The 22,196-nt window shown below is 51.4% G+C and overlaps 1 protein-coding gene across 1 annotated transcript; it reads right to left on the reverse strand.

Annotated features, from left to right (window-relative positions):
• Positions 1 to 497: 497 nt before the first annotated feature.
• DHRS11 (dehydrogenase/reductase 11) lies at positions 498 to 22,125 on the reverse strand. Its single transcript, XM_014881214.2, has 7 exons — positions 21,953 to 22,125; positions 12,088 to 12,297; positions 6,209 to 6,303; positions 5,498 to 5,627; positions 4,998 to 5,090; positions 4,343 to 4,408; positions 498 to 3,089 (listed from the first exon to the last, which is right to left on the reverse strand). The coding sequence occupies exons 1-7, from the start codon at positions 22,082 to 22,084 to the stop codon at positions 3,048 to 3,050; spliced, it is 768 nt and encodes a 255-aa protein (XP_014736700.1). The 5' UTR covers positions 22,085 to 22,125; the 3' UTR covers positions 498 to 3,047.
• Between the last annotated feature and the right edge of the window lie 71 nt (positions 22,126 to 22,196).

A 22,196-nucleotide genomic window follows, 5' to 3' on the forward strand; every position in this document is an offset into this window, starting at 1 on the left:
CCCCGGGAACAGAGAATCCCGGTGACCTCGGGAACAGGGAATGGGGAATCCCACTGATCCCGGGTACTGGGAACGGGGAATCCCTGTGAGCCCGGGAACCAGGAACGGAGCATCCCAGTGATACCGGGAACAGAGCATCCCAGTGACCCCCGGTACCGGGAATGAGGAATCCCAGTGACCCTGGATACCGGGAATAGCCCGGGAATGGAGCATCCCAGTGACCCCGGGAACCAGGAATGGAGAACAGAGCATCCCAGTGACCCCGGACAGACCCCAGGCACTGGGAATGGGGAACCCCAGTGATCCTGGACAAACCTCCACAGGTTATTCCCGAGACAACTGGATGCTGTCCATCCCCAGAAAGAAATTCTGTTTTTCCTCATAAAGATTCAAAACACAAGGATTCTGTTTGGATCTCTCCCCAAACTTTTGTCTGTGAACAGCAAAAAGGTTGTTCAGTTTGAACACAAAATTAACAAAACACACCACAGACGAACCACAGTGTGCCTCTCTTTTTATTCTTTATTTTACAGTTCACAATTAGAAACCTACTGATAAATTACACAGTTCACTGATCCTCACGTTTGAGGGGTCTCACTGCCTCGGAGTCGTGTCCCATCTCATCCCAAGAAGGTGGCAGGAGGTGCCACCAAGGCCACCCGAGGCCACAGAACCCACAGAGGAGCCCTCCTTCGTGGGGGAGGTTAGCAGGCAGCAGAGATGATCCCCTAAAACCACACTTCAAATAAAAATATACTGCACATCATCTCGAGGTCCCTTTACAGATGTTCTTGGGGGTAAAAATAAAAACAAAAACCCAACAACTTCCAGGGCTGCAGGGCAGCCAGGCTGCATTTGCAGGGAGCAACTATCCAGCCAAACCCTTTGTCAAGGTTCTGCATCTTAAGCAATTCTCTGCAAATCCTCCTTTTACAGCTCAGGGAGATGTAAAGCCTCTCCTCAGCCACACATTTCAACATCTGCTGAACTTTGCACACAGTTGCTGCCACAATTCAATGTTTCACCACTGCTGCCCACATCCCTGCTCAGAAGTTCCTAATTTCTCAATTTTTTTTTTCTTTTTTTGGCCTCTTTAGTAGTTCAACCACCTTCTCCTAAAGATGGCACACACTGTCCAGGGCACCTGCTGGGAATCCACACAAAGGCACCACCTTGGCATCCCTGGCAGTGCAAAACTTCCCAAGGGGCAGGGATTTCACTCACAATAAATTAAAAAGCCAAATCCAGGTACACTTGTCAGGAGAAACCAGTGACAGGTGAGGAATGGACAGAACAAATCATGTGTTAATAAAGAGGAAAAAAAAAGAGGGCAAATTGCCTTTTGTTTTTGCCAACATGAAAGGAACATTTTGCCAGTTTACTGCTTGTATCCTCCTACAGCTGCTCACCTTTGGCACAAGGAATTCTAGGTATCACAAGGTTTAATTCATAATAATACTTCAATATCAACACTCAGCACTTACACAGCGCCTGTCGTGGTCAAAGTGCTTTACAAAAGCTTGTGAGTCCTCACAACACCCCTGTGAGGTAGGTGAGTGTTATTATCCCCATTTTCCAGAGGGGAAACTGAGGCAGAGAGGTAAAGTGACTTGCCCAAGGCTGTACAGGGAGCTGGACTCGTGTTTGGTGGCCCAGCTCTGGTCTCCCTTGTGGAGGGGCAACACAGATGAATTGCCAGGGCTCTCCTGGTGTCAGCCAAACAATCCAACCCCAATTTCCCAGGCTCTCCATCCTCTGCTCTGACCAAGTGACCATCCCTGACCTGAAACGCTGCCTGGAGCCCAGCAGGAGCTGGACAGGCTCTGCAATCTTAAGGCAACGTGTCCAAGAGCTGGACACACACACACACAGAGTCTCAAGACAAGTCCAGCTCTGCTTTGAGGCCAATTCTCTTCTCCCTCAACTCAGAGTAAACCCAGAGCCAAACACTGGGGCTGCACCAACACGAGATCTCAGCCAGACCTTTCATCTTCTGCTTTCTGTTGCCAAAAATCCTCTACAAATCTCTCCTGGTTCCAGACACCTCCAGCATGGCTCGTTCCACTCTCCCTCTCCCTCTCCCTCTCTCTCTCTCTCAGAGTTTGTGTCTCTACACAGAAATAAACTTCCACCATTTCCAGCTCCTCAGCACCAGCATTTCAACAGCACCAGAGCAATCCACGTTTCCAGAAAAGTGTCAATGCATGCAAATATCACATACAGAACATCGAGAGTGCTGGGGGATGATACCAAGGATAGAGGTGATCACAAGACAGCACACGTTTAGTTTTTATTAAAAATACCAAACAACTCACTCTTACTGTAACTATGCCACTTAGATTATCATCCTAACCTGCACAGGGACAGGTGCTTTTCCTCCAACTATTTACCTACCTAGAAAAAAAGAGAAATATCAAGCACACACATTTATACTTCCTCAAACTTGGCAGGCATGATTCATGTGAAGGGGAAAGGAGGGCTGGGGGAGCTTGTACACTGGGGTTAGGGCAGTGGAATACAAAAGAAATATAAAATACCACGTGCATCATCACCATCAGTAATCAACCTGATGAAAATAAAATGTTAGATGGATTCATGTATGACATCCACTGAAAATCTCAGACCCTAAGCACACTGAAGCTGGCAAACATCTTGTGCCACCTCACCTAGGTCCACACACAGCATCAGCAACTAAGATCAAACAAACCTTGAAAAGAAAGCAAAAGGAAGAACAAACCAGCCTGGAGACAAACAATCTTCCACAAACCACTTCCCTGCATTATTTTCAAATACATTTTTACTCTTAGGCAGTTTCAGAAAGGAGTGGGGGAGAAAGAGACCCACTACGAGTTTGTGGTTCTTTTTTTTTTTTTTCAAACTGGCTCAGCACCAGCTCAGAGAGAGGGAGAGAAAAATAATTCTTCAAACATGATCCTTGGTACTTGATTAAAACGTTGCCAGCCAGCCGAGGGAACCCTGGGCTGCCAGAGGGTTCCAAGTGGAGTGGACAGGGTGCTGCTCATGGTCCTCCTCATCCTCCTCCCCTGCTACGAGATCTGCTCCGTGGGCCTCATCTGTATATCCCCAATCTGCAAGAGAGCAACATGGGATGGATGGAACTGGGATCCTGCACTGGGATCCTGCACTGGGATCCTGCACTGGGATCCTGCACTGGGATCCTGCACTGGGATCCTGCACTGGGATCCTGCACTGGGGCCCTGCACTGGGATCCTGCACTGGGATCCTGCACTGGGATCCTGCACTGGGGCCCTGCACTGGGATCCTGCACTGGAGCCCTGCACTGGGCCCTGCACTGGGATCCTGCACTGGGATCCTGCACTGGGGCCCTGCACTGGGATCCTGCACTGGGCCCTTCTCTGCTGCACCAGCCCGTGGCCAGCAGTGAGCCTGACGACCTGGGCTGTGAGGAAAGCACAGCTGACGGGACCTGCTGTGCCTTTAGCAGGCAGCAAAAGCTCAAATATGCACGGAGAAGGTGCAGGGTGAACCCCAGGGCTCAAGGCTGCAGTTTGGGCCTGCTCACAGAGCTGCCACAGGAAGGATTTTTTTTCTCTTTTGAAGCCAAGAAAAGCCCCAGGGATGCAGTGCCAGGGAGCAGAGTTCACCCGAGACACCGAGGAGCCTCTCGTGATCAAAGTCTGCTCTCACAACAGGAACTCTGCTCCTCCTGCCTCCAGCACAAAGCTGGCCAAGCATTCCTTGTTCCTCAGGAGGAGAGTCCCTCTGGCAGCACAAGCATCTCACACTGGGGGGGAACAGGCCCAACGAGTCATTTGGCACCTGGCAGAAGCCAAGACTCAGCAAATCTCACATGGCACCATCCAAAAGGGCAGAGTGTGCCCCTACCCCTCACACTCCCCCTGCCTTGCACGGTCTTTTGCTGGGATCATGGAATCACAGAATATCCCAAGTTGGAAAGGACCCACAATAATCATCTAGTCCAGCTCCTGGTAGTGCACAGACACCCCACAATCCCACCCTGAGAGTATTGTCCAAACACCCCTGGAGCTCTGGCAGCCTTGGGAATGTGACCCTGGGGAGCCTGGGCAGTGCCCAGCACCCTCCAGGGGAAGAATCAGAGCCAGATCAGCCTTTGCTGGATCCACAGGGATGTGAAGAGCCCCAGCAGTGCCATCCCAGAGTGATCCCACACCCTGAGCAGTGCCAGCAGTGCCATCCCACAGCTGTCACCCAGAAGTGTAAACAAACGTGATCCCTGCTAATCCCCAGCCCAGGCTCCCTGAGCTCCCAGCTGATCCAGTGCTGGATCAGCCAGGCCAGGGCAGCCCTGAGCCCCAGCCCAGGCTCAGCCCCAGCCTACCTGTACATGAGGAGGGGCACTGAGGACATAGATGACAGCATTGGCCATGTCTTCAGCCTTGAGACACTGCAAGACAGCAAAGGAGCTCTGGGTCAAAGAGCATCACACCAAGGTCCCCTCCTCTCCTGCCCACCCATAACGAGGTCAGACAGTGCCACTGGGCATGTCCAGAAGGTGAAAGCAAGCAGGAAATATCCAATCCATTAAAAATTTCACAAAGGATGTGCCTGGTGCTGATAATTCTTGGATTGCTGTGAATAATCTCACTGCTGGCACAGCAATTCTGCCAGGTCAGGCAGTGCCATCCTTATCAGGAATTCCCACAGGAAATCCCGTGCCACCTTCAGGACAATATTTCTCCTTGTGCTGGCACCTCTGCTTGTCCCATCTTCTCTGCAATGATGAAGTCACAGCCTGGAAAACGGCAAAGCTGACTGACACTTATTTACAGAACATCAGAATAAAAGGAAAAATATAAGGAGCTGGAAACTGAACCCAAATGAAAATCTACACAGTGTGTAAATACCAGTGGAAAATTGGAGGTTTGAGGGCTGAGATTGGAGAGCACTGGGCACTCTCTGGAACTATTAACCAGGAGAAGACTTCAATTATAATCAGAGCCACTTCCCTCTGTTTCCATTCCTCCAAGTCCTACCCGAATGCTCTCATAAGTTGCAGCAGCTCTCTCGGGGTCATTATCATGAAGTTTAAAAGCAAATCCTGTTTCCACCAGTCCTGGAGATATACACTGGAAAAAAGCAGAGCACATCCTAATAGGATTTGTAATTCCCCTTCAGTAAAAGAATACAAAAAAAAAGAAAAAAAAATTCGTTTTTCTGTTATTCTCCTTTCCCACCCTTTATTTTTTTTAAGGGAACAGCTGAACTTCCCTCCTCACACCCCAGAGGGACAGAGAAGCAAAGAAAAACATGGAAAAGCTCTGAGTGAGCACCGAGTGACCCCCCCCCCAACAAACAACCGCCCACTTTGTGCACCCAAAAAATCCCTTCTTGGCAAAGACAGCCACCATCTCCCACAGCATTTCCTGACCATTCCCAGTGTGCTGAGCACTGCTTTTGCACTCCTTTGGTTCTTTATCATAGGGAAGAGCTGTGGCCCGTGGAAGGTGGCTCCTGCAGGGCCCTGGGCACTCACTGTGGCTCGGATGTGGGTCCTGGCCTCACGCAGCTCCTGCCTCAGCCCCTCGGTCAGCGCTGTCACCGCGTACTTGGTGGCACTGTAGAAATGCACCACGGACTGGGGCACCACGCTGTGCCCGTTCATGCTGGGGGGAGAGCACAGGGGACACTGCTGGAGGCTGGCAGGGACCTGCAGGACACTCAGAGAGTCACAGCAAACCCACTGAGAGGCTGGCACGGGGAGCAGACAGCTCCTCTCCACACGGCCAAAATGTCCCTGACAGCTCCAGAAACCAAACTTCAGCCCTGAGCCATCAGGAGTGGCTGATATCATCCTTTCCTCCCTGCTTTGGGTTATTCCTTTCCTCCCTGCTTTGGATTATTCCTTTTCTCCCTGGTTTGGATCATCCTTTTCCTCCCTAGTTTGGATTATCCTTTTCTCCCTGCTTTGGGTTACTCCTTTCCTCCCTGCTTTGGTCTTCCCTGTTTTATACCAGCAAAGATTAAGTTTGAACTATCAACCACCACAATCCTTAGAAAACCCCACCAGCACCCACAGCAAGCTCCAAACTCCAGTGCTTAAACCCTCCCTGTAAGGCAGGGAGGAGGAGGAGGAGGAGGAGGAGGAAACCCCCAAGGCTGAGCCCAGCCAGTGTTTAAATCTTCTCTGTGCTGCAGGGAAGAGCAGGAATCCCCCGAGGCTGATCCCACACCCCTCTTCGTTCACCTGTTAATGTTAATTATGTGCCCATCGTCGATGTTTCTCTCCTTCATGGACTGATAAGCTTCCCTGGTGCAGATGCTCACAGCCATCACATTAACCTCAGGGGGGAGAAAAGAAGAAGAAATTAAGGCCAGCAGCCCTGCCTGGCACTCCTTGATTTGCCCCTTGTGTGCCCAAAAACTGGGATATCAGTCCCAGTCCCTGGGCAATTCCCAGGAAAAGCCAAAGAGGGAATTGCTCATCCTCACACCCCACACCTGAGCTGGGGGTGCACAGACACCCAGGGGGAGCAGAAATCAATGGGCTTGATCGTTTTAGGGGCAAGTGTGAGGGTAAAGCCCAAATGAAGGGAGAGCAGACCCCCTGTCCAGAGGCAGAGCTGGTGTTTCTGTCCAGCACTGAGCACTCCGGGGTTTGGGCAGCTGGCAGGGCACTAACAGCAGATAATTAGGTCAGCTCATTAACGAGGAAATCCCCAGATGCTGCCTGTCAGAGCGCCAGCAGCTCAGAGCAGGCACCAAAAGAGCTCCCAGGCACAGGAACCAAAGATCACTTTGTGCCACAGGGAGCACCAGGGTGGGCAACTCACCCCGGGGGTGTGGAAGCCACTGATCTGTCACTGCCTGCTGACATTTCCCTCAGCCCTAACTGGCAATTTACCCAGTCCTTTAGGATCCAGAGCATTCCAGGCTCTTGCTCTTTGGACCAGCACTTCCCAGAGTGCCCTGGCTTGGTTAAACTCAGTCCTATCACCTCCACGAGCATTAATGTACAGTCCCTCCAGCATTCCCTGACCATAAAACACAGAGCCAAAGCTGCTGGGAAGATAAAGATAAGGAAATTCTCCCAGCTGGAATACAGAGGGCCCAGGGGTTGGTGCAGGACTGATGAGCAAGAATCTCAGCAGCAGTGCTAAGTGCTCAGGTGGCTGAGATTTGGAAGGGGTTTTGCTGAAAGGATGTGACCATCCCCTGGCAGGTCCTAGCTAACACTGTGGGACTTTGCCAGCTAAATGAGCAGCCCAAAAGGGTCAGAGCACACTGCAGTGGGTGAAATCCTCAGGAAGAAGTGATTTTTCTGATGAATCAGGAGGCAGGTGCCACTATCAGTGGGTGGAGCAGAAGGAACAGCCAGGGATGGAGATGGGACAGGGCTGGGGATCATCACTGGGAAAATCATGAACAAGAATGGGGCAGAATAACTCTGGCACAGGCAGGAGAGGGACACTGCTTTGGAAAGGGATGGAGCTGAGAGATGCAACCACTGAGCAGCACAAAGAGGAGCTGGGTCACCTCAAGGATCTCGGGTCACAGCTTTTTGTCTGTTTTTTTTATTCCCTATTCACTACCAGAGGCCATCCCTGAGGGGTTTATCTGGCCAGAGATAAACAGGGAGCTTATCTGATCCCGGGAGTACCCAGGCAACACAAGTGGAGCCATCAGCCCCATCCAAGTGCACTTTGGTCAAGCACAGAGTCACTGCTGGGTACCTCAACCATCACACCTGGAACTGCAGAGATCAATCTTTAACCTGGGAATTCACCTGGGCTGTGCCAGGAAGAAAATGAGCAGAGAAGGCAGCACTGGAGTGAAGCTCAGAGCAGGCAGGGCACGGGCAGGATTTGGGATTCCACAGCAGGGAAAAGCAGGACTCACCCACTCCAGCCTGATCCTTTGGGATTTGGATTTGGGCAACTGCTGCTGTAAAACCCTTCATGACAAACAACATCCCTGCCTCCCTCACTGCCCCGGGATGCCCCAGCCCCCCGTTTTTTGGAGCAGTCACTCCCCACTCCCTCTCCAAAGGCCACTAGAGGGTAACATCATCCCAAAGCCTGTGACTCACTGAGCAGCCATTCCCGGCGTGGGCAGAGTTACAACATTTTGACAGCTCCTGGCAAAGCAAGATCCCAATCAACAGCCACATGGGAAAGTCCAGAGCCCTGTGATAAAACTCCACGGTACAACAAAACAATTGGCTGCAAGGCAGCTGAGCTGGGATGGCCTTTTCCCACCAGCACAGACTGGGTTTTGGGGTGAAATCCCATTTCAAAAAAAGCACTGAGGAACCTAAAAACACACCTGGAAAACGAGCAAGTCTGTATCACCCCGAGGCTGCTGTTACAAACATCCACATCTGACATTTTTCTGCTCCTATTTTAAGGAGAAAAGGGTCAAAGGTCCCTTGGCAAGGATGGCCAGCACACCTGGGCTCAGAAACCACGGTGCCACATTTCCCAGCAATTAAGGAGCTGCAATTGCCAGCCTGGAGAACATCAAAGATCCTGTTCCTAGAAGTGCTCAGCATTTCACTTTCCCAGAACCAGCCTTTTCCAAGGCATCCAAAGGAGTGCCCCAGCTCCAGAGCACATATGGAAACACAGCTTACAGCAAACATATCCCTGCACAGATGGTTCAGAAAAACAAGAGCAGAGTCAGTGAATAAAGCCAAGAATCAAACCCATTCTGTGTGTAGAGGAGGGAGAGGATTTGTGCTGCAGCCCTCTGTGCCCTGAGCAGGGAAAATGGGAAGTTCAGCTTGAATTCCTGGCTGGAAAGGTCAGTGGGTAAAACGTGAAGGAGGCTGTGCAGCCCCAGAGGCTGAGTGTGCACACAGCCCCAGCTCCTCCTGCAGATCAGGACTTTGCTCCAGCCTCACAAAGCACTGAGGGAATGGGGGAAGCTGTGAGCCAAGGGAGGATGGGCTCAGAACCTGCCCGAGGTGACACCTTCCCTGCTGCACCCACGGCAGATCTGCTGTAAATCCATCATTCCAAACATCCTGCAGCCTGGGGAGGAGCAGCTCCCACCTTGGGAATAAATACCAGACAATAAAGAACCAGAAAAGGGGAGGAATAAGTAAATTATAGCATGCTTTTGGCTGCTAGATATGTAACAAGAAGGAGGATACTGAGAGGGGGATCTGGAAGGACACAGAGCCTCAAAGCTCATAAAAAATGCATGGCAGCAAAAATCAATTTACCAAAAAGGGAAAAAAAAAAAAAAAAAAAAAAAAAAAGCAAAAAAAAAAAAGCCTTTAATTTAAGGCCCTAATGCCTCCTAAATCGATGGATCCATGGCTGTTTGGAAACTTTTCCCATGCTGCAGCCCAGAGGGGCCCTGGAACTCTCCAACAGCATCTCCCAGCACTCTGCTCTCCAAGGAAACTTGGGAAGGAGCCTCCCTGCTGCCACACAGCTCTGCAAAGCCCAGTGGCCTGTGAAAGGTGCTGGCAGCTCTCCCTGGGATGGAAAGGGGCCTGGGGTGCCCTGGCAGGGGGGGCTGGCCCTGCAGAGCCCCCCCAGCCCTGCCACGGCGCCTGCAGGGCCTGGAGACAGGGACATTTCCAGCAGGCATTTTTTTATTTCCGTGCAGCCACTAAAAATGGGCAGGGAACAAAAGGGAAAACTCCACTGAGCTGTTCCTACCCCTCAGCAGCAGCACAAAAAGCAAAGCCCAGCCTTGCTGGGCTGCCCGTGGCCAGGGTGGGGGTGAAGTTGGGCTCTGGAGCATCCCAGGGCTTTGCTTTCACGTTGGAGGTGGGAGGTTTGCTCAATTCACACAGAATTCAGCAGCCAAGCCAGCAGCTGCTGGGAGGATGGTGAGAGGGAAATATCTGCCAGCACAGGGGAGAGCTGGGGTGCCTCAGGCTGCTGCAACAGCATTTCTGCCAAGCAGTGAGAGTTGTACAGCTCATCCCTGGGAATTAAACATTTCCCCCAGCCCGGTTCCCTAACACTGGGGTCACCCCCCTGCCTCTCCTCCCACCCATCCCACCCCAAAGCAGCCCCCACAGGCTCCCAAACTCGGAGCCACTGTAAACACCAACACTGGAGTCTCTCATACAGGACAATCCCCACTCCAAAAAACCTTTGTCCCTGAAAGTGGTGGAAGGTGAGATAAAGCTCAGCTGAGCAGCCAGGGGAGGGAACATGGGTGGGGGAAGCTGGGAAATGCCACAAGTCCCCTCCAGCCTGCCCAGCTGACAAAAACAAAGCAGCAGGAAGGACACACAGCATCCCTGAGGGAGCCACACAGGACACAGTCCCAGGGACCAGGACAAGGAATTTTCAAGGCCCAGGTGACCCCCAGGGCTCAGCAGTGCCCTGCTGAACACCAGCTCAGCCTGAGCTACACTTCATTTTCTTTGAAGCCTCCATGGCAACAGGGGCTGGGGAGATGTGGCTGTGCAGTGACCCAGGCTGGGCAGCCCACAAAGCCTGGCTGGGCACACAAAGCTGAGCTCAGCTTGCTTTGGCTGCAGTCACAGCAGCCAGCAGTCGGGCCAAAATCCTAACAAGAACTTAATTAGCCAGGATATGGCAGCTCTTGCCCTGGCAGCAGGAGGCTGAAGTCTCAATGTGCTTCTGTGTTTTGTTTTACACAGCCCTGAGAGCGCTCAGGAGGAACAGCCAGGGGAGCTGGCACGTCCCAGCAGTGGCCCTGAGGCTACAGCTTCATTTCAGACATGGCCTTCCCTTCACCAGGATGAGCTCTCAGAGCTGCTGGGCTGCTCACAGCCATGAGTTTCCCGCGAGGAAAACACTTCCATGCACAAGAGGAGGTGACACAGGAGGGGAAATCACTCCACCCCTGGTTCAGCACCTCGCTGGTCAGAGACATTGCAAGGACACCCAAACCACCCTGAGCTCCCACAGCTGTGGCTGCCACTGCTGTGTTCAGAAAAGGGCTCCCAAATCGTGACAAAAAAATGGTGAAGTCACAGGAACTCGGCAGCACCTCAGGACAGGAGGTTGTGACAGGGAGGAGCTGTAAATGGGATGGGCCATGTGCACAACTCCCATTTCAGCACATGAAATGTGCTCTCATTCACATCCAGCCCTAACCAGATTATGGGCAGAAAATTAAGCTATAAAGACAAAAAGCATTACAGCTTTTTAAGCCAAAAAGAATCTGCCCATTTCTACAACCCACTGCCACAACTAACAGGATTAGCTGCAAAAGCCAGTGCCTGGCGTTTGATTTCCTGCTTTATTGAAGAAAAAAAAAAAATGGGAGGCTCTTCAGAAAACCAGTGAGCTAAAGGAAAAATGCTGCTGTGTTTCCATCCTCCAAGGTGAGGGCTCAGCAGGGCAGGATGTCCTTCCACTGCCCAGGCAGCAAAACTTTGTCAGAGCAGGCTGGGGAGCAGATCCTCAGCTCTGAAATGAGGAGATGTGGAAGAACCAAAACAGGGATGGGGACTCCAGGCTGCTCTTTAAAATGCTGATTATTGTACCCAGAGCATTCAGCAATTCATGGGTCGTGGGTGACAAGAGCCCAGCCCACAGCCTGTCACCTCAGCTGTGGCTTTATCTGAAACCACTCTAGTTCTGCTTACAATGCATTCTAAACTTTTCATTGCAGAGCATCTTAAAACACGACAGCCAGCCAATACTTTTACCATTGCCTACAGCCTATGCCAACATTACCACGTTCATGGTACTATTTCCAGTCACAAAAGGTCTGTGTGTTACAGTTTAAGCTAGAAGTTGCTTTTCAGTTTTCCTGCAGCAGAAATTTTTGGATCTTTTTTCTGCTTTCAACGTGGCATTTTTGTTTGCCTGTGAAAATCTTTTTGCTTGGTAAAAACATCTTTTGTTTGAGGTGGGTTTATCCTTTGCTTTGAGTCATAAAAACCCCTTCTAACTCATTTTACCCTTTGGCCTCAGTTATCCAGTCAGACTGGCTCAGCAATTCTTTTCTTCTATATCAACACTTGCTATCATTTCTATTCCTTCTTCAGATTCTACATTCAAAAAATCTGTTACACACACACACATCCGTGAGATTTTGCTGTCAAATCTTTATCTTTTCCAACAGAGATGGTGGCCAGAAGAGACAGAGCAGTAGCCCAGTCCTGCTCCCTTGGGGAATACTCACATCTATCATGGTCCTCCAGCCCTCTGTCTTCCCTGAGAGCAGGGGCTCAGGTCGGGCCAGCCCTGCGTTGTTGATGCAGACATCCACACCCTGGTGAAGGGTCTTGATGGCAGAGAACATGGACAGGATCTCCTCCTCGTTGGACAGGTCACACTTGTATGGGATCAGCGTGCCCGGGTAGCCAGCGCTCTGGCACTCAGCTGCCAGCTTCTGGGGAGAGAGGCAGGAGGGAAAAACAGCCATGAGGATGGGGAAAAACAGGCATGAGGATGGGGGAAAAACAGCCATGAGCATGGGGGAAAACAGAGATCAGGAAAGGGGAAAAACAGAGATCAGGAAAGGGGAAAAACAGCCATGAGGATGGGGGAAAAACAGCCATGAGGATGGGGAAAAACAGTCATGAGGATGGGGAAAAACAGTCATGAGGATGGGGAAAAATAGAGATCAGGAAAGGGGAAAAACAGAGATCAGGAAAGGGGAAAAAGAGCCATGAGGATGGGGGAAAAACAGCCATGAGGTTGGGGGAAAAATAGAGATCAGGAAAGGGGGAAAACAGGCATGAGGATGGATGGAAACAGCTATCAGCCCCCTCTCCCCATGGAGCAGCTTATCCTGAAAAACACAGCTCAGGGCTAACACAGCCCTGAAAACAGGCACTGGGGAAGAATCACTGTGATGCTAATTAAGAAAAAGGAGATGTTGATATCCAGGAGAAGCCAAGAGCAGTTATTTTGCAGTTATTGAACCTGAGGACACGCTCAGTGCTCGTCCATCACCCTGGGCAAGGTGCTCAAGGTGAGCACTGGCAAAACACAACCAAAGCCAGCCCTGGCGTGGCACAGGATGTGCCTGGCAATTCCTCCTTTTCATGGCCAAGAATTACCCCAAATATCCCAACCTTTGTCACGCTGGGTGACACAAAGCCGAGGAAAGGCTGGGAGCTGCTGCATCCTCCGAGGATGCCCTTTACCCCAGACATTAATGAGAAGCAGCATCTCCTCCCTGATGTGTCACAGCAGTGACAGTGACAGTGACGGTGACAGCTCCCAGTGCCAGGCAGCAGCCACATGATGTCTGGCTCCTGGGGGGAGATGGACTCTGGCGACAAATGTCCCCCAAATCACCCGGGCGCTGTCGCCGGTGGCAGTGTCACCAACAGTGACGTTTCAGAGGGTGCAATAAAGCCCAGCTCCAGCCATGGCAGCTTTCCCACTGCTCCCAGCTCCTCCCTGCATTCCAAGGGTGCAATTCCCAGCTTTTCATAAAGCAGCAGCAATGCCCAGGGCAGGAATCTCCTGGAAGTGGCTGCACATGAAGGCAGCTCCGAGCTCAGAGTCCTGCCCTGCAGAGGGACCAGCCCCTCCCTGCTGAAACCCCAAACATGCTCAGCCTTCTCAAATTCAGCATATTCGAAGCATTCTGGGGCAAGTGGCCGTGTTTGGTAAATTATTTTTAGTATTTTCCAGTAGCTGAGCCCACCACAGAGCTGTGCCAAGGCTCTGAGCAGAGCTTTGCTGCTTTCCCTTCCCCAGAGCCCAGCAGCTTTCATGGACCACGAGCCAAAAAACCAGCCTGGAGCTGCTCTCCTGCCTGGTTCCCAGCTCAGGGAAGGCTTTGCAGAACTATTATTATTATTACTATTATTATTATTATTATTATTATTATTATTATTATTATTATTATTGCTCTCACAGCTCCAGGAGAGAAGGGGATGGATGTGCCCAGCTCAGTCTGGGATCGATTCCATCCCAGCCTCACCAGCATCCCCAGAGAGCCCTGAGCTGACAACACCTCTGCCCCAACAAAGCTGCCCCTGGGACTGAACCCCACCCCTCTGTGCCCTCCTGGGGCTGCTGCACTTTGCCATACAGGCAAACTTGATGATGATGTGCTGGTAGGATGGAAAAATATATTGCTTTTTGCCATCGGAGCACACACTTGAAAAAGCAGTTGGGGGAAGTCTGCAAGAGCAGCATTTAGAAAATTCACAGCAGCAAGAGGGGCTGCTGGAAGGTTCTAAACTGCTTCAGGGATGGAGCCTTGCTCCTGCAGAGAACAGGAAAAAGGGGCAAAAGGGCCATGAACTGGGCTGAGAGTGTGAAGCAGGCAATGCCAAAGATGTTCAAAAATCAGAAACACCAGGACAAGGGGGTGGGAGGAATCTCCCAGAGCAGGACCTGTGCCAGGAGAGCTGGCTGGAGGGAAGGGGGACCCATCACCAAGGACAGGAAAGGAAAAGGAAAGCTCAGTGACAGCCCAGAGGGACACAGGGCTGTGTCACAGCCCCAGTTCCACTTCCACCACCTGCAGAAACCTTTCCCTGCTCAGTGGGGACACAGATGAGGGAGCAGAGGAAACAAGGGGTGTGATTTGCTCTGGGATGAGCCTGCTGGAGCAGCGAGGTTGTACCAGATATCACTGTGGTCCCTCCAGCCTGGCTGTGGGCTCTGGCTGCAGTGCCCATCCACACATACACCAAGAGAAAGGATTTTATCCCTGGGAGAAAAGCTGCTGTGACACAACCGACCAGGGAAATCAAATCTCTCTCTCTAAACCTTTCTTTCCCTGGCTGGTGTGTCACTGCCTCCAACCAGACTCAGCACAGATCCTTTCATCTCTCAGGCTGCACTTGTGCTAACAAATTCTCTTTGAAAACCAAGTGCTGAGCACTGCTGACACCCAGGCAGGGCTGAACTGCACATAAAGAGTCATCACAGACTCTTCAAAGAAACGTCAACTGCAGGCAAGTTTGCAAGAGACTTTTGAAAAGCAACTCTCTGAGCCACAGAGCTCGCAGAGTTTTTCTTTCAGAGCATCCATTAAGTCACTCGAGTGATGCTCATTCCACTTTGAGCACACCCACATGCACAAGGAGGAAAGGGATAAAGAGAGAAAAGATGATTTTCCAGATTTCATCAACAATTGGAGAGTGACCAGGTTACAGCAAAGCAGACGAGGCCACTGCAAGTCCAGCAGCTGGAGATGGAAATCTGAAATAAGAATTGTTTGGGTGGGAAGGGACCTTAAAGATCATTCAGTTCCCCACCCCTGCCATGGGCAGGGACACCTTCCACTATCCCAGGCTGCTCCAAGCCCTGTCCAGCCTGGCCTGGGACACTTCCAGCATCTCTGGATGCTTGGGAATGGACAGGCAGGTGTTACCCAGTGTGAAAGGATGCCTCACGTTCATGGGATGGCTTTGCTGTGTTCAGAAACCACCAGTTCTCCCCAGAAAGGGTTAATGCCCTTTGTGCATTCGGGGCACAGTGCCCTGCATTCACATTCAGTCCTGCTAAAATGGTTTGACAGAACTAATTGATATAAAAATGTTAAGGGACTCTAAAGAGGAGGGGGGGGAAAGGAAAGAGCCAAGTTTGGCTTTGTTTGGCAAAACATCCCATGAACTTCAGATCCATTTAGTTCAGAGAGATTAAAGCCAGAAGAAGCCATTAGGTAATTTTTAATCTAACCTGCCATTCATCACAGGTACTTGTGTCCTGCTGTACACAGAACTGCACCAAGAAACCAACTGGAAAAACACCAAAGTCACCCCAATTACTTTTGCTATCTAAAGGAAATGAAGAAGAAAAATTCTACCAAACAGCATCAGAGCTGTGAAAGAAAACTGGGGGCTTACAAACCCTTTCATTCCAGTGATTGGCAAGTCTGAAGCTGCTTTTAATTAAGATTTAATAACAGCACAACAGCATAATGAGATGTACAGTGAATAAAGCACTGGGGTGAGGTTTATTTCTTTATTTCCACAGTGCTCTGTGACCATGAGTGAGATGCAGAGCTGTGTCCCCAGTGTCAGATGGACAGAAGCACACTCAGGGCTGTATGGATAAATATTCCTCCCCATTTCTCCCCAGGCACTGGAGCCAGGCTCCTGCCTGAGCCATCACCACATCCCCCCGAGCTGGGAGCTGTCCTCCATGGCCATGCTGCTCTTTTCCAAGCCTTCTCTGCTCCCTGCACTTTCCCAGCAGTTCAACATCCCAGGATTTGTTTTTCTTAGCTCAGTAAATTTTTAATTTCCATTGTCACACATGAGCCAGACCGCCCTGGAGGTCTCTGCTACCTTCAGGCACTCACACAATCCCTCCTCACTGTCAAGGCACTTTCAGTTTTTATTTTTTTATTTTTTTTTTTTAGTTTTCTTGCTCCAGGCTGGCATGGGGGAGGAGGAGACACTGCTGTCACTGTGACAGCTCATTAGAGCAATATTCTGCTTTTCTCTGAGCTGTGCCTGTCCTAAACCCAGCCCCACAGAGCTCAGCCTACCCAAGGCAGGTTCCCCTACACACAGACACCTCCCTCCCCTCCTGCAGCAGCCCCAGCAGCCCTTGAGAGCCTCAGCAGAGCCCAGGATCCTGCAGGATTGGGATCACTGCCCCTTCCCCAGCAGATTCCCAAGGCAACAACTCAGAGACACCCAGGGATGGGGCAGAGCTGAGCCCCAGCTCCTGCCTGACCCCCCAGATCCTGGCACCTGCCTCCTGGGGCATCTCCACCTGGAAAAAATATGATTTTAATTCAGTCAAACCCCACCTAATCTTGCAGCAGTGAAGGTCTGAAAAGGTAAGGTGTGATCAGAGGTGCATGGAAAGCAGCAGGAACTCACCCTGAGTAAAACAGATCATGGGAATATCCTCGTGTGGAGGAGCTGGGAGAGCTCCTGGGACACCCAGGACTGTCCCCAGCCCTGCCACAAACCCTCCCCAGCCCAGCCCCAGCAGATGAGAAGGCACCCAGAGCTCCGAGCTGAGGGTCCCAGGCAGACCTGACTGCATCCAGGGGCTGGACAGGGCTGGGCCCCTCCAGGACAGCAGGACAGCAGGACAGCAGGACAGCAGGACAGCAAGACAGCAGGACAGCAGGTCCCCATTGTCACAGCTGGGGTGGGGCTCTTCTCCTGGCAGCTCCCTTTTCTGCAGGGCTGGCTGCTCTGTGTCACTGCAGCTCCTCAGCTCCCAGCCTGTAATCCCTGAGGAATCCTCTTCTGCAGATTAATGCACGCCAGGAGGGGCCTGGGCTGCCCCCAGCAGCCCCAAAATTCAGCTGGCAGCAGCTGGATTTTATCCCAGCCCAGGGTTCCCAGCTGTGGACCAGAGGATGAGGCTGCAGCACATCCCATGGCAGCAGGAGCAGCCCTGCCAGGGCACACTCTGCAGCCAGATGTTGCTGGCATCCAACATCTGCAGCCACACCAGAGCCACGCCAGCCTAATCCCAGCTAAGCTGGGCAGAGCTGAGGCTGAGCCCCACGGGACAGGAATGTGACATCTCACAAACCCACCCGGGGCTGCCCCAGGAATTACTGAGAGCCAGGAAATCCCCACTGGCACTGCCCACGGGACACTGGGCAGGAGAGAGGGAAAAACTCAACTTGAGCACAGCCACTGCTTTCTGCAGAGCTTAAACAACCCTCAGGGAAAACACCACGGTATTTTCTTCACAGCACTGTGGCTGCTCTTTTCACACCTCCCTGCCCTGGGCACTCTCCTTAAACCCAAAACCAGGCAGAAAATCCCCTCTGTGTCCAACACAGCCCTCCCAGCTTGCCAGCACAGCTGCCAGCTTTTACACAGGGAAACTGAGGCACGGGACAGCCACACACACCCCCCAGCCCAGCTCCAAAAATCCCAGCAAAGGCTCAGTTATTATTGATTTTTAGGGCTCTGAGCACGGTATTGCTGCTCTATGGCAAAGCCCAAGGGAACAGAAGAGCAGCAGAGAAGGGGGGGGTTGCTGCAAAGTGACATTTTTAAAGCTTTTTGGGGGAGAAAGAGGAGGAATCCAACCTGGTTTAAACCTCCTGAGCTTCAAGGCTGAGGAAAACCACGAGGACAGAGAAGGATTTGTTCCCCCCCACTGCAGACAGCAATCCTGGGATCTCTGCTGTTTATCAGGGAAGGATCTGCTCAGGGACAAGTGGCAATAAAAGCACTCCAGAGGCCTTGAGCCCACCAGCCCCGAGGCAAAGCCTTGGCCAAACACAAAACATTCCCTTCCAGAGGCCAAGGACATCCTGAAGGTCATTCCCTCCACAGGGACCGTGCCTTGGGATTATCCTGCCCCAAGATTGGGGAAACCTCAGGGAACCCATCCCAGCTGCTGGGCACAGGGACAGACCCACCAGGGACACACAGAATGCCAAAATGCAACCGGGTGACCTCTAAACCAAGTAATTAAACGCCAATTAGCTGTTCATCACCCTTCTTGGAGCAGCCACGGGCCTCCCTTGCACCTTAGGGTTCATGGAAGTGACCAGAGAGCCCAAAATTGGATGCTCAGATGGCAGGAGGAAGACTCAGCTCCTTCTTCCTCCTCCCACACACCCTCCTCAGAGACTGAACCTGCAATCAAATGCTCAGCTTATCAAAGGCTGTTTCCTGAGCAAGATCTAACCTTGACAAAGCAGGCCCTGGTTATAAATGTTACCTTTGATCAATACCTGTCACAAATGCATTGGAATTAATTGGTTAAACCTTGTATCTTAAGCCACGTTTATTGCTTCCTGCCTGGCTCTGCTGTCAGCAAACCAACAAAGACAGGGAGAAAAAAAAACTGGATTTCTTTTGGAACAAGGCATCCATGGTGTCCCTGGTCACACCAGAGCAAGGTATCCATGGAATGAAGGAGCTGCTGGAAGATTCCCAGTGAGCTGGAGCAGGTGGGAGTGTCTCACCTGGAGCATCTCCCATCAGTGCCAGGCTGGCTCCACACCCAGGGCTCTGACACCATGCCAGCACTTCTGCCATTCTCCACAAATAAATCCATTTTAATTATAATAGAAATGTCGTGCCTGCATCACTGCAAACCCCTTGGAAAGGAGCTCTCCTGCCTTGCTGTGCTGCAAAAGCTGCAGGGTCCCCCTGAGCCACAAAAAAAACTCTCCCAATTCTTCCCCACCCTGGGGAAGAACCCTGCAAAATGAAACTCTCATACCTCACCGAATAAATGACCAGAGGGGTGTTTGCCAGCTGGGAGGGGAGGAACATTTTGTCCCATGCATGTGTAAATTCTCCCCTTTTTTGTGCTGCTGCAGGAAGTCGGACACTAAACGCAAATTCCTGGAAAACACCAGGAGCAGGGAAGTTGAAGAGCACCAGAGTGGCTGTGGCTGTAAATCTCAGCACCCTGGAGACCCCAAGAGTAGAAAAAGGATCCCTGTGAGGGTGATCATCACCCAAGGAGCATTTTCCCAAAAAAAAAAAAAAAAAAAATCTTGGTCTGCTAAATCCAAGCTGCTAAAAACTCTTGGCTGCCTCATTAAAGCTCCTGACTTGGAACGCGTGGCAGTGTCTGGAGAGCAGCAAACACTCACTGAGCACACGCCAGAAAGTCCTTGACAGCTGTTAGTGCCTCCAGGCTCTGCATCTAAAACAAGCCTTCAACCTGAATTACCTCCTGGCATGCAAAAGGAAAATACAGCCAGTTTAATTATATTTTATTCCTCGATGTCTGACTGTTAAAAGTTACTGTTTGATGACCCACATGAGGAGTCTCCAGTAGCAGAAGCAGCAGGAGTGGGGAATGTGGGGCTGTTTGGAGCAGAGAGGGAAACTTGGCCAGTGGAGCCACTGGAAGGAAAATTAAAAAAAAAAAAAAAAATCCTTCTGCAGTTTGCTTTTTTTTTCGCTTTTTTTTTTTTTTTTTTTTGGTGAGCTATTAACATTTTTATTTCAAAAGCCAAATAAAGACCACTGGAGTTGTGACACGGGTTTAATGCCAAACATGCAACTTTGCAAATCCTTCGTTATCTTGCCTCAAGCCTTTATCTGATTTTCCAAGAGATTAAGAAATCTTGACATGGAATTTATTGCCCGAGCTAAATCCCCACTAGACAACCTGCTCCTTCAGTTAGCTGGAGGTTACAAAACCACCTCACACAGGGGTTCCAGCCATTTTACCTTAAAACCTCCGTGAACTTTAATGAAATATGAGGTTTTTGTGCTACAAAGTGAGCTCTGTATTCCAGCTTTTACACCCCACTGCTTGTCCTTTTTCCATTTTTCCATTTCCAGCTGCCTTGGAGCTCCCTGGGATAGTGCCCTGGGGTTTGGAATGGGGTGGTTTATAAGGTCCAACCCAAAGCAGCCTGGGATTCCCTAATTCTGTTAATTACAGCTGTGATGCTCTGGCATCACCAAACCCTCAGCTCCTTCACACTCCTCCTCTCTCCATCATTGGGTTCCAGCCCTCAGAGCATCCCTCAAATCCCCCCAAAACAAATCCCCACCTCAACAATTCCAAGTCTGGATACCTTCCTATTTTTTAATTTTTTTTTTTGTTAAAGGAAAAGCCTCAGGGTGAATCTCCAGGAGGAAAGCTCCATGGGCAGCTCTGCCCTGAAGCATGGCATGACTGGGTACAAATCTCCCACAGCATCCCTGGCAGCCAGGAGGTGACAGAGCTGTCCCCACTGTGACCCTGGATCCCCCCACGCTCCACCACCGCTGCTGGGATTTTCTTCCTCGTTAAGGAAACGTGCTGGACAATAAATAAACCCAGAATAGCAGCGGAGCAAAACACAGTCCAGACACCCAGCAAAACCAAATGACAGCGCTGCAGACACGCTCGGGTGGCAGGGAGGGAAAAGGACAAACACCAGCTGCGGTGGGAACGCGAGTCTGAGACAGCACAGGACGGATCTGAACAAACCCAATCAATCACCAATACACGAGTGATTGCTCTGGGTGCACATCCCAATACAAACACAAAGCCTGTTTTTAAACCCACGCTGCCTTTTGGCCAGGAAAGGTTCGCAAAGGAAGGAAACTCACGTGAACGCCGAAAGGGAAAAAAAAAACAAAAAAACAAACCACAAGTCGCACTGATTTCTTTCCCAAATGAAAAGATTCCAAAACAAAATCCCAGATAAGGGCGCTGCTGGAAACAGCAATATTGGAAATAACTTTTCTGGAAGGGGAATGGGAAGCAACAACATCCTTGGCAGCATCCTTTACCAGGCACCCCGGGGCTCCAGCACATCCAGCACGGGCAGTAAACGTGGGAAAGGCTTTGCAGAGCTCGGCTCTCCCTGCTAAGAGCAGCATCCAAACGCTGGGAAACCCAAAATTAGCAGCGAGCCCCAAAGGCCAGGGCATTAAATCACGCTGGTGCTCCCTCCTCAATGCAAGCGGCGCCTCCGCGATACGCAGTGGAAAAAAGGGGAAAAGTTTGGCTTTTTCCAAGCACTTCTGTACTCAACCCCCCTTGGCAATGCCAAGCCTCGGTTTCCATGAATTTGAGAGCATTTATTCTCTCTAAGTTATCACCCTTATCACCTCGCCTAGGGAAACACAACCCTGGATATTGTAGGGTTCAGCTCCGAGCACACACCATGGCAATATTTAAGATGATTACAACTTATCTCCTCCCTCAGAGGAAACTTCCTAAAAAATGTCAAACAAGCTAAAGCTGCGAGGCACAGCTGACCACGGCACAAAAAGGATCCCGAGAAAACATTTCTTTTAAGCATCTTTATCCTCAAGCCAGCGCCATGAGCTTTTTGGCGGGGCTGCAGAGATGCTCCAGGTTTATTAAAACCCTGTTTTAATAAACACGAAGGGACCGCAGGGGCCCCGCAGCCCCATCCCGCTCCACAGGGGAGATGCTATTTTTAACCTCGATAAGAAGCGGCTCCAAAAAAAAAAAAAATAATAATAATAAATAAATAAATAAACCTCAGAACTGAACCCTCTCCTCGCTTGGGCACCTTCCACCCACTCCGGGGGGCTCGGTGGCCAGGAGTGGCCAGGGCTGGGCTGGTCACAGCATCCCCGCATCCCCCCCGGCTCCGCCGCGGCCTCCCGGGGAGGGAGGCGGCCCCGCTCCGCCGCCGCCGCCGCCGCCGCTACCTCGATCTTATCGACGCTGCGAGCGCATCCCACCACCTTCATGCCGTGCTGCACCAGCGCCCTCGCCACGGCCGCGCCGATGCCCACGGAGGCGCCGGTGACCAGCGCGACCCGGCCGGTCCAGCGCTCCATGGCCCCGGCCCGGCCCCGCCGCCACCGCCGAGCACAAAGCACCGCCCGCCCGCCGGCCCCGCCCCGGGGACACGGCCGGGACACGCCCATGGGCACGGGGACACGCCCCTGG

The sequence above is a fragment of the Sturnus vulgaris genome, chromosome 21 (assembly GCF_052056855.1).
Source record: "Sturnus vulgaris isolate bStuVul1 chromosome 21, bStuVul1.hap1, whole genome shotgun sequence".
In the NCBI taxonomy this organism is placed as follows: domain Eukaryota; kingdom Metazoa; phylum Chordata; class Aves; order Passeriformes; family Sturnidae; genus Sturnus; species Sturnus vulgaris.